This window comes from Saccopteryx leptura, chromosome 1 (assembly GCF_036850995.1).
Source record: "Saccopteryx leptura isolate mSacLep1 chromosome 1, mSacLep1_pri_phased_curated, whole genome shotgun sequence".
NCBI lineage: Eukaryota > Metazoa > Chordata > Mammalia > Chiroptera > Emballonuridae > Saccopteryx > Saccopteryx leptura.
In genome coordinates, this window is record NC_089503.1 from 41,549,629 (window position 1) to 41,562,698 (window position 13,070).

Here is a 13,070-nt window from a genome sequence, read left to right on the forward strand (position 1 = left end):
AGGACTGAAGCAGAAAGTGCTGTTGCCTTTTTCCTCTTACTAGTTCAAAGTCTGAACAGGTTCAGACTTACTGTAGCCATTATATGAAAGATAACTAGCTTGTATAATGGCTTTAAAAGAGTAACCATGAGCAGTCCACCCAAGTAAATATCACACATAAGGAGAAATCACAAGATATGTTACAGTTAAGAGTTTAAAAAGGTTTACTTTTTTATGTAACATCTAAAGTTTTAATCAGTTGATCCTATTAGGAAGAAAATATGACACAGCTCGGAGTCTGGAAAGAATATAAGAACATCTCTCGCTCTCTCTTTTTTTGCATTTAGTCTTTTCAGTCACTACACAATGATTATCAACTAGCCAAGGACAGTAACAGATACTGCAGAAAAGGAGATATGAGAAACATCTTTTATTTTTTTTCTAAAGAGGTGAAAATAAGATTTCTTATATTTCTCACTGATAAGATTTTTAAACTCTTAAAAATGCAATTTCTTTTCAAAGCACATGCCATCTTAAAAAAAATCTTAGCAATGTACATTTGCACTCAAAAAGAAAACATGCAGCACCATTGTCTTCTGACAAAATTCTGCATAAAAACCCCACATTACTTTCTGCAAATATGTTCCCTGTTATCATTTAGGGACTCCAAACCATAAACATTCAGTGCAATATTTATTGTTTCTTATTTCCGTAGGAAACACAGGACCAATGATGTCTTCTGAGCACAACTGTTTCCTGATGGTTGAGCAACAGTCTCCCTCTGCCTTATTTTAAAGTACTCTCTAACTTGCTGATGTAAGGTACAAACAGAATTCAGTAAAACTTGAGGATCCTAGTGGAGGATGGAGGAGAAATACTTAAGGTATATACCCTGTGCCATAAACTTAGAAAAGAAATTTACACAGAAAACAACAAAAACTTCAGATTTTATCAATGCACCCTTTTAAAAAGTGTTTTTTTTTTAAATTTCTGAAAGCAGCTTAAAATGAATCAAAAGCAGTTCCTGAGTAACTGCAGTAAACAGTGTCTTTTTAAAATATATTTATATATATATATATATTTGCAACTTAGCTCATTTTGGTTCTGCCTTAATTTACCTCCCCAGCTTTTAGTTTAATCAGTTCCTTTCCTTTCAGTTCACAATGTGCAAGTACAATAGCATCAGCTCTGAGAGTTGGCGTGGTGCAGATGTTTCTTGTCACTTGTGTGATCATCTGCATGTCTTCAGGCCAGGTTTCCAGTCACTGCTGGTCACAGGTCTCCCAATCTCACAAACCCGTGAGAGCCACAGACAGTTCACGTTTTCTTCAGCAGCCGCCGAGACTGCCATGTGTGGAGCTTGTTGTAGGCTGTCTGGAGCATCTCTTCAATGTGACTGACCAACTGAAAAACAGAGCGAGCAAGACACTTACACACAACAACGGGGCAAAGGCTAAGATGTCAATGTTGCTGCCTCTGATCTGGCATGTACTTCAGTGTAGTTTCTAACGCACTTGTGTTTCCCTAGTAAGGCAACGTGCAAGCCCTCTGTGAAAGTCTCACCAGACACATCATGTACAGAAAGAAAGATGGTGGAGTACAGCAGATGCTGGGAATCCACCTGTTCTTTATGGGTTATAATGTCTTCCCTGTCATTAAGCAGTTATAGGACAAGATGAAAGCCGTAACTGTGTTCTAGGCCTTAGTTTCTTCTGTCAAATGAGAGAGGCGAACAGCTAAACTGGTCATTTCATTTCTATATTTAACATTAGTCTACTGACCACGGTCAGGACGGTAGCATCTGCATTACCTTACAGAACATTTGCACTACATAGCACGAGAAGAAAAAAATTTGCCCTCATCATGGACATAACTAAAGTCAACAGGACCACAATGGTCTAAGATGATGGACTCTGGGTAGTAAAACGTCTTGGAATATCTGTTTCCTTGGAGGTGGACAGTGTTTATGTGATTAGAAGTTGAAATCTTGTGGTCTCCAAATTAATTCTAGCAGTATGGGGACAGAATTCCGGAAGCCCTAAATCCTTTTAGCATGTTAATGACTTAGATCCAATCTAAGGTAGAGTTAAAAAAACATACCCTAATTTATGTCTGTTATCATTAAAGGTGTGTTATTTAGTTCTGTTTGGAAACTACATAAAAATCATCTTTGTCCTGCTGCAGAAAGACAATTTAAGCTGCTTTTTTGATTATAACTAATAGTGTTTTATTTTGAAACAACAAACAAAAACACCCCACTTAGAACGTTTAGGGTAAAAGACTTACTAAAAATCTTACCCATGAGGGTTTTTCAGCTTTCAGTTGTAAAATGCCCTCTTTTGATTATCCTACTTACTGAAATACTGAATCCTAAGTCTGTATCTACTATTCTTTCCCATCATCTCTGAGAGGCTTTGTATAACACACACAAAAACAATCTTGTGTGACTGTTCTAGCCTTGCATTAAAATCAAAGCTAAAAATCCTCGCACAAAGGAACATTTTTCATTCAGTACCTCATCCACTGCCCACCCTGATATAAACAACCAGGGAAGCTTCAGACCACAATGCAGGAACTGCTCAATTTACTATCAACTGGCAATTCTGCCTTTCTTTGTATTGCTAGGTTTGTGCTTACTACCCAAGTTTTCAAAAGAAGTATTTTTAGGAACACACACGTAGAGTATAAATCTATAAAAAAAAAAGCATGCAGATGATTATTAGAAATGCCTATGGCCCTGACCAGTTGACTCAGTGGATATAACTGCATGTCCCTGGTTCTATCCCTGGCAGGGCACACATGAGAAGCAACCATCTGCTTCTGTTCCCTGCCCTCTCCTCCTCCTCTCCCTCTTCTCCTCTCACAGCCAGTGGCTCGACTGGTCCAAGCGTCAGCCCTGTGCACTGAGGATAGCTCGGATGATTTGAGCACTGTCCCCAGACGGGGCTGCCAGCTGGATCCGAGTCAGGGTGCATGAAGGAGTGTGTCTTACTTAAAAAAAAAAGAAAGAAATGTGCCTCATCAGTCCTGGTCTTGGGAAATAAGGGAGGAGTAGGAAATGGACAAGGGGCCCTCAGGGAATACCTATGGGTACTGGAAAGGTTCTATTTCTTACCATGATTGGTGGGTACATAGATATTATTTTACAGTTAAAAAATAGAACTAAAAAAACCCTACAATGTATCTACTCATTCACATTAAAACAAAATTAATTTCATCATTTTACTATATAAAAAAGTAAAATCAAGCCAAAATCATTGTTGCCTTACGTTTGTGCTTAAATACTGTCTTCGAATTTTTTCTTGGAATGGGCAGAGCTTTGTAACTTGAAATCGTTCCAAATTACTTTTCATTTTCACTACCTAAAAAAGGTGAGAGAAATAACGAATTACAGAGAATTCTCAAAGCACCTATAGTAAATCAAGAGAAACATACATATTAGGCAGGTTACTTTTTTCTTGTCTAGATTAATTGGCTCAACCAGGCAGAGAAGCAATATCCAATATAATTAGATTTTTAAAAATACAATACCCAGTACATATTGTTTTAACATTCCACTTGGCTTAATAGGAACATCTTTCAGTCATTAAATACCCATATCATCATTTCAAATGGATGTAAAGTATTTCAAAACATGAGCATAACAAATGCTCCTTTTACCAATCCCTTTCTGGATATATCTTTAGGGTATTTCCACAGTTTCTTTTGCAGACAGTGGTAGAACATCTCTACGACTAGAGAAACATCAACCCCATCGCTCCAACCATCCATGCATTCACTGGTTGATTCTTCAGTGTGCTGTGACTGGGGATTGAACCAGCAATCTTGCAATGTCAGGACGATGCTCTAACCAACTGAGCCACCAGGCTAGTTTTGTTTTTCTTAACACACATTTCCATTAATTATTTACTTAGATTAAATTTCTAAATATTAAATTTCTAGATTTGTTTTTTAAGCCAGACAGAGTGTGAGAGAGAGAGACAGAAGGAAGAGAGATGAGAAACATCAATTCGTAATTGCATCACTTCAATTGTTCCTGGATTGCTTCTCGTTTGTGCCTTGATGGGGCTCAAACCAGCGCCCATGGGATCATGTCAATGATCCCGCTCTCAAGCTGCTGAACCTGCACTCAAGCTGATGAGCCCACGCTCAAGCCAGCGATCTCGGGGATTTGAATCGGGGAACTCAGTGTCCCAGGTCGATGCTCTTATACACAGTGCCACCACTGGTCAGGCAACCAGGCATTTTTTTTTTGTTGTATTTTTCTGAAGTTGGAAATGGGGAGGCAGTCAGACAGACTCTTGCATGCGCCCGAAAGGGATCCACCCGGCACACCCACCAGGGGGTGATGCTCTGCCCATCTGGGGCTTCCCTCTGTTGCAACCAGAGCCATTCTAGCGCCTGAGGCAGAGGCCGCAGAGCCATCCTCAGTGCCCGGGCCAACTTTGCTCCAATGGAGCCTTGGCTGCAGGAGGGGAAGAGAGAGACAGAGAGGAAGGAGAGGGGGAGGGGTGGAGAAGCAGATGGGTGCTTCTCCTGTGTGCCCTGGCCGGGAATTGAACCCAGGACTCCTGCACGCCAGGCTGACGCTCTACCACTGAGCCAACCGGCCAGGGCGCAACCAGGCATTTTTTATAAAGGTAGCACTAGTAGTGGAAGAAAGAACTATTTTCTGAATTTACTGTGGTGACAATGGTTCACAAAACCATATAGGTTTCAAGTGTACAATTCAACAAAGTATCATCTGCCTGCTGCATTGTGTGCCCTCCTCCCCTAGCCAAGTCTCTATCTGTCCCCATTTCCCTCACCTCTGACCCCCCAACCCACCACCCATTCCCTCGGGCCATCACCACACTGCTGCCTTTGTCTATGTACTGTGTATACATGTTTCTGGCTAGTCCCTTCATCTTCTTTCATCCAGCACCCCTGACAGCTGTCAGTCTGTTCCATGTGTTCACACCTCTTTTTACTTTGCTCATCAGTTTCTTTTGTTCATTAGATTCCACGTATAAGTGAGATCATACTGTATTTGTATGAAAGAAAGACCTCTTAGCAACTCAGCCAACAATCATTTTAAGGTTTTTTGTTCTTTCGTAGACTATAGATAAAAATACTTTTCCGCTGTACTGTTAAAAATAATTTATTTGAATACTAGTGAATATTAAAATTTCCTCAGGTTTATTGGGCCACTTGCATTCTTTAGTAAGTTGTCTGTTAAAATTTTTTTTTTACCCTTTTTTTTTTTTTTTTAACAGAGACAGAGAGTCAGAGAGAGGGATAGATAGGGACAGAGAGGAACGGAGAGATGAGAAGCATCAATCATCATTTTTTTGTGGTGACACCTTAGTTGTTCATTGATTGCTTTCTCATATGTGCCTTGACCATGGGCCTTCAGCAGACCGAGTAACCCCTTGCTCAAGCCAGTGACCTTGGGTCCAAGCTGGTGAGCTTCTGCTCAAACTAGATGAGCCCGCGCTCAAGCTGGTGACCTCGAGATCTCGAACCTGATCCTTCCGCATCCCGGTCCAACGCTCTATCCACTGCGCCACCGCCTGGTCAGGTTGTTAAAGTTTTTAATAAAAAAATTTAAAAATTTTTTTTATTTATTTGAGAGAGAGGGAAGGAGAGAAAGGGGGTGGCAAGCAGAAAGCATCAACTCCCATATATGGCTTGACCAGGCAAGCCCAGGGTTTCAAACCAGCGATTTAGCATTTCAGGTTGATGCTTTATCCACTGTGTCACACACAGGTCAGGCTAAAAATTCTTTTGCCTGTTATTTTCATTTTTTGTATTTTTCCGAAGTTAGAAGTGGGGAGGCAATCAGACTCCCACATGTGCCCAACCGGGATAAACCTGGCATGCCCACCAGGGGGCGATGCTCTGCCCATCTCAGGTGTTGCTCAGTTTCCGCTGGAGCCATTCTAGCACCTGAGGCAGAAGGCATGGAGCTGTCCTCAGCGTCCTGGCCACTTTTGCTCCAATGGAGCCTTGGCTGTGGGAGGGGAAGAGAGAGAGAGGAAGGAAAGGGATAAGGGTGAAGCAGATGGGCGCTTCTCCTGTGTGCTCTGATTGGGAATCAAACACGGGACTTCCACACACCAGGCCAATGCTCTACTGCTGAGCCAACTGGCCAGGGCCTGCCTATTATTTTTAATGGGATATTTATCTTTCTCTTAAAAATTGTTTATAAGCCCTGGCCATATAGCTCAGTTGTTTAGAATGTCATCCTAACGTACCGAAGTTGCAGGTTCAATTCCAGGTCAGAGCACATGTAAGAATCAATGAATGAATGCATAAATAAGTGGAAGAAATCAATGTTTTTCTCTTTCCCTTCCTTTAAAAAAAAAAAAAAAGAAAAAATCGATAAAATACTGTACTTTCATATTTGTCAACTGTCCTTTAATTGGTTAAAGGGTTTTAGTGTTAAATACTGTATTCCCCCATGTATAAGATGCACCTTAATTTTGGGGCCCGAAATTTGAAAAAAAAAAGTATTACATAAAGTTATTGGACTCAAGTTTTATTCATTAAAAAATTCATATAACTTATCAGTGTGTCAAAACTCCTATCTAGCCTGACCAGGCGGTGGCGCAGTGGATAGAGCGTTGGACTGGGATGCCGAGGACCCAGGTTCGAGACCCCGAGGTTGCCAGCTTCTGCGTGTGCTCATCTGGCTTGAGAAAACAAACAAACAAAAAAAACTCACCAGCTTGGACCCAAGGTCGCTGGCTCAAGCAAGGGGTTACTCGGTCTGCTGAAGGCCCCTGGTCAAGGCACATATGAGAAAGCAATCAATGAAATCAATGAACTACTAAGGTGTCACAACGAAAAACTGATGATTGATGCTTCTCATCTCTCTCCGTTCCTGTCTGTCTGTCCCTATCTATCCTTCTCTCTGACTCTCTCTCTGTCCCTATAAAAAAAACCAAAAACAAACAAAAAAACCCTCCTATCCATTAGCTCGTCCTCATTTGTGTCTGATGAAGAATTGCTGTCTTCAACAATGAGCGCAAAAAACAATCGCAAAAAAGCAGGAAATGCAATAAAATCTACAACCACTGTGTAAGATGCACCCAGTTTTTAGACCCCAAATTTTTCAAAAAAGGGTGCATCTATTTTTTTTTAAAGATTTTATTCATTTTAGAGAGGAGAGGGAGGGGGGGGGAGAGAGAGAGAGAGAGAGAGAGAGAAGGGGGAAGGAGCAGGAAGCATCAACTCCCATATGTGCCCTGACCAGGCAAACCCAGGGTTTTGAACCAAGACTTCAGTGTTCTAGGCCAAGTCCCCATCCTCTGTGCCACCGCAGGTCAGGCAGGGTGTGTCTTTTACATGGGGAAAGATGGTAGCTAGTGCTTTCTTTGTCATCGATCTCAGTTTAGATTTCATTACCCCTAAATAATGTACCAAATAAACATTTTACCGATGCGACTTGTTTTGGGTCTCTGTTCTTTACTCCCAGTGGCTTAGAGGTAAAGACAAGTTTGAAGATGTATGATCATATGTTATGGAACTGGTCTGGACCCAAGTTTCTTAATGTTTAAAACTATTATCAATACCTACACTCCATCAGGACTCTGTGACGGTTAAACAATGTATGCCAGTAGTTATCCCACATCTGGTACATGGTAAACACTTAATACAACTTTCCAATTTCAAAAATAATATGACACCAAATCACACTACTATACTAGCTGGCTGTGTTTGGAACTGGTTCTGACCTTTTCTTCTAGGAATGGTGTATTAACAGGAAAGCAGGACCAAAAGTGCCGAAGAAGTTCCCCAACAGCCACATACAGGTGTTTCAGTTCAGACTGAATATCATTTGGCACCATCTCTGCAAAAGGAAGGTCAACAGGATAAAAGCTATTTTCCTGTGTGTCTTGTCTTTGAAGGAAGAACCAGTCAGAGAAGAATCTGAAAATGCGCTCTTTGTCAATGCCAAAATAGGACATGCTATTCTGAGATAATTTACCAATTATGTGGCTGATAGATCACAGAATCTAAATTCCTTTGGACTTTGGAAAAACTTTTAGGTTTCTTCTTATGCTAAGAGGTAGGGGGAAAAAAAAGGAAAGCTTTCAGGATGAAATAGGAAGACTAATAACGAGCCACTTTTTGTAATATTAAGACAAGTTTGAAACCCAAGTTATTGCCTAGATGTTTCAGGATCTGGATGAATAAAAACAAAATATAAATCCCAGAAATGTTCCAAAGAAAACCCAGTAAAACCTCAGCCCTCCTCTCAACTTGCTCTTTAGAGCTTATTTAAGGAAAGGGATAGCGACGGAAGGCAGCCTGGCACATACGGTTTATGGCTTGCTGTGTGCCTCCCTGCATAAGTGCTCCTCCAGGTGACAGTGCTGTGATGGTACTGCTGGCGGCACTACTGGAGAGGACCTGGAAGAAAACACAGAAAGTGCTTTCCCTCTTTTTTGCTATCTTTCGTACTTAAGATTTCAGTTTTATAGCAAAATATCCGGTAAGTCTTTATTACTGTATAAATATATATTTATAACAAACAGAGCAAACTACTATTTTACCATGGCCAGAAACACAATCTATGTAGAAAAAAAATACTTACCAATTTTCTAGGAATACTAATAAGCAAGTCCACAGATACCTCAAAACACACACACTTTTGCCTAGTCAAGCCTTTTCTTAAGCACCAATTCAACTTCATTTGTGAACTCTTACCATTAAAGGTAAAACTGAGTTTAAGGAAAGGAAACAAGTCAAGTAAAACAAAATGTTAATCTGGACCTTTGCTGGCAGCTGGGAAAAAAACCCAACAGTGCAGAAATACATCATTTGTCATTTTTCAAAAAAGTGAATACAAGTAGCTAAAAGAGGAAAGAATGTATTCCCCACTGTTTCAGTACCAACATTTAGAAACATAATTGACTATCAATTAGACAAGTGGCTACAAGTGCTTTTTAGCAGAATGTCAACTGATAATGAATGATGGGATTAGACAATCACCATTTAACCACCACCATGGCAATAACTTTTCAGCAAGAATCAATGTACTATTCTTAAAAACTAGTGGGTACAAATTTTATGGGAAATGGAATATTTAGAATATTTACATAGTCTTTAAAAATATCTCCCCACAAGACACTTATTAATTACATAGGGAAAAACTGTAACTTATTGGTGGAGAAAACAGGCAGATTACTACCCTAATCAAGTGATCCAAGTTAATATCACAAGTTAGAGTAAGTATGTGCTTCCTGATATGAGAACGACACATCACTTAGACATACTTCTGTGGTATTCCTGACAAAAATATATAACATGAATCTAGTCTTAAGGAAACATTAGAGAAACTCAAAATGCGGGAATTCTATAGAAAACTGGCTTGTACTCTTCAAACATCAAGGTCATGAAGTCAAAGAAATATTGAAAAACGATTCCATTTTAAAGGAGATTAAAGAGACATGAGCACTAAATGTAACTCATGAACCTGACTTGGATTGCTGGACCAAGAAATTTTCTTTTGCTATAAGACACATTAGTGGTACAACTGGCAAAATATTTGTAAGACCTTTAGGTTAGATAATATTTTATTAATGTTAATTCACTGTTTCTATTTTTTATTTTTTAAATATTTTTTACAGAGACAGAGAGAGAGTCAGAGAGAGGGACAGACAGGACAGACAGACAGGAATGGAGAGATAAGAAGCTTCAATCATTAGTTTTTCGTTTCGCATTGCAACACCTTAGTTGTTCATTGACTGCCTTCTCATATGTTCCTTGACCGCAGGCCTTCAGTAGACTGAAACCCCTTGCTTGAGTCAGCGACCCTGGGTACAAGCTGGTGAGCTTTTTGCTCAAACCAGATGAGCCCATGCTCAAGCTGGCAACCTAGGGGTCTTGAACCTGGGTCCTCGACATCCCAGTCCAATGCTCTATCCACTGCGCCACTGCCTGGTCAGGCTTCACTGTTTCTATAATTTGACTGTATTACTTATGAGAATGTCTTGTTTTAGGAAATACCCATTAAAATATTTAGAAGATCTATGCTCAGAATTGGTCAGAAAACATTTTGTAACTTTCTGTAAATCTGAGATCACTTCAAAATAAAAAGTACATCTAAGCCCCAATATGTGATAAGCACTATAATACAGATATGAACTCAGTGCCTTAGGGTTCATAAAAACAGAAAAGTGGAAAAACTCATTACTGGACATGTTGAGGTTTGCTTTACAGAGGTAATGGAGTCTGAGCTGAGCCTTGAATAATTACAATTAGCTGCCCATGGGCAGAATAGGCTAAGGAGAGATGTGTGAGCAAAAGCACGGGAAGAATGAAGATAACATGGTCAAACAATTCTGGGTCTTTGTTATGTTAGGCTGGAGTACAGGACTCTTTGTTATGTGTGGAAGGGAACAGTGGAGATATGGCTGGAGTTGGACCTGGGGATGTGAGGGCCAGACTTAAAGGGTCTGGCATACCCGACAAAGGCGCTCAGATAATTACTGTGGCAACAGAGAGGGGCAGAGAGGTTTTCAAGCTGCTGAGTGATAAGATCAGATCTGTGTTTTCAGGAAGATTAACCTGCAGTGGCAGTGTGGAAAACTGATCAGGTTTACCCCTAAACCAAGGTGAAGAAATCAAGAAATATGAAAAAATTTACAGACATTTATGATCAACTAAAGTATAAATAAAGGCAGGGAAATATTTCATATATCGAGGTCAGGTAGAACATCTAGAGTGATGACTAGAAATTTTTTGAGAAAGATTTTACCAGTAAAGCTGTGTATATGGAAGAAAAAAAATTAACAGTCACCAAATTCATTATTTTTTCACTATTGTCTTATCCTCAGATGCTTCTTGAATATGCCAAACACCTTTTCTCCCTACCTCTTAATATTTTTCATTTACCAAAAATGTTTTTAAACCCAATTAAAATACTAGTTATATAGTTAAATTTGGTTTCATACATAAAATGAGGAAGTAATCATATTTGGGAATTTTGGTTTTCAAACAGTGCAAGTTACCTACCTGAGTTAATCTGGGTGTGTAAGCTTCCATTTCTTGTCTAATACTTTGAAAAGAATTAATAATGTCCTGACTTGTTGCATACTGTAGTGACTGGATTGGAGTTGGACCATGATAATACCTAAAGGTTAGCAAAGAAGAAAGAAATTACACAGAATAAAGGTGGTTAACATCTATCTTTCAAATATTTTAGCAGTCTCAAACATTTTCACCAAAGAAGGGGAAAAAAGAAGATAATACAATTAAAGATTTCAATAAAATAATTTACTTCATGTAAAGGGCAATAAGATGAAAATGGCAAAGAAAGCCAATATTTATTTTCCTGTCTTTAACCATTTAGGATCCTTTCCTGAGATGTACAAAGTATGTTTTTAAGGAAAAAGGACACTACACTTTTATGGTAACAAACTGATTTAACCTGAATGCTTATACTTGCTGAATAACTTGGGTTATATAACTGTTCTGCCCCAAGTTAATTTAATATCGACCAAGCTTACCTATCTGACTTCTTGAGGTTTAGTGCAATCGTTTTCATAGAATTATTTTTTCCCAAGTCTTCATATTCAATGGACTCTTGTAACTTTGCCTGTAATTATTAACACAGAGCTTTTTTTTATCATAACATTCTTTAACAAGAGTAATGAACATGACTGAAAAAAAGTAAAACTGCACAAAGGGTATAAATTATGCAGTCTTCCAAGATGAGCTTCACTTCTCACATGAGCTTCACTTCAACAGATGAAGTCATTTTCTTACCAACCAATTACAGAGAATATTTGTTTTTCTACACTCAAACCACACAAATCACTATTGAACTTTTAAGTTTTGACAAGCTGGTAGGGAAAAAAGTATTTTACTGTTTCCCCCCTTATTATGTGTTACAAATACTTTTTCTCCAATATGGTCCTTTCTTTTCTTTTAAAAAAAAAAATTTACTCCCTTTGCTTATTCTTCTGTGGATTAATTTTTCTTAAATCTTTGATTAACTTGGAATTTATTGTGGAATAAGGAGTAAAGTAGGGAATCTGAATTTCCATTTACTAAATTACTAATCAGACCTCCTAACACCATATGTAGAATAGTATGTCTTTCCCCACTGATTCTGAAATGCTATGGTTTATCATATATACCAGTGGTCCTCAACCTTTTTTGGGCCACAGACTGGTTTAATGTCAGAAAATATTTTCATGGACCGGCCTTTAGGGTGGGACGGATAAATGCACAAAATAAAATTATGCGACTGGTGTAAAAACTGTGGTATTTTTAAATATAATTGTCGAACTTATGAGACAAGTGTCAAGAGTGAGTCTTAGACGGTGGTAACAGAGGGAATCTGGTCATTTTTTAAAAATAAAACATCGCTCAGACTTAAATATAAATAAAACAGAAATAATGTAAGTTTGTTTATTCTTTCTCTGAGGACTGGTACCAAATGGCCCACAGACCGCTACTGGTAAGTGGCCCGGGGGTTGGGGACCACTGATATATAATGCTCACAAAAATTAGGGGATATTTTATCACTTCATATTCATTTTGAAATATCCCCTAATTTTTGTGAGCAGTATATTTAATTCCTCCATGTATTTGGTTTTACTTCGGAAGTCTTTTTTTTTTTTTTTTGTATTTTTCTGAAGTTGGAAATGGGGAGGCAGTCAGACAGACTCCCGCATGAGCCCAACTGGGATCCACTCGGCAGCCACCAGGGGGCGATGCTCTGCCCATCTTGGGGCGTCGCTCTGCCGCAATCAGAGCCATTCTAGCGCCTGAGGCAGAGGCCACAGAGCCATCCTCAGTGCCCGGGCCAACTTTGCTCCAATGGAGCCTTGGCTGCGGGAGGGGAAGAGAGAGACAGAGAGGAAGGAGAGGGGGAGGGGTGGAGAAGCAGATGGGTGCTTCTCCTGTGTGCCCTGGCCGGGAATCGAACCCGGGACTCCTGCATGCCAGGCCGACGCTCTACCACTGAGCCAACGGGCCAGGGCCACTTCTGAAGTCTTGATTTTAGTTTTACTAATCTGTTTTCTCCTGTGCTAGTAACAAACTGCTAAATTTCTAGAGCCTTATAAAACACATTAATTATAAAAGACACGTGA

At 39.5% G+C, this 13,070-nt stretch overlaps 1 protein-coding gene across 1 annotated transcript in view; it reads right to left on the reverse strand.

Moving 5' to 3' along the window:
• Positions 1-394: 394 nt before the first annotated feature.
• The window catches only part of GTF2H1 (general transcription factor IIH subunit 1), a 42,457-nt gene continuing 29,781 nt past the window's right edge, over positions 395-13,070 (reverse strand). Inside the window, exons 10-15 of the mRNA XM_066364842.1 lie at positions 11,478-11,566; positions 10,984-11,101; positions 8,286-8,376; positions 7,698-7,813; positions 3,249-3,341; positions 395-1,383 (exon numbers count right to left, since the gene is read on the reverse strand). Coding sequence (XP_066220939.1) covers positions 1,297-1,383; positions 3,249-3,341; positions 7,698-7,813; positions 8,286-8,376; positions 10,984-11,101; positions 11,478-11,566 — 594 coding nt within the window. The 3' untranslated portion in view covers positions 395-1,296. The remainder of the gene's footprint in view (positions 1,384-3,248; positions 3,342-7,697; positions 7,814-8,285; positions 8,377-10,983; positions 11,102-11,477; positions 11,567-13,070) is intronic.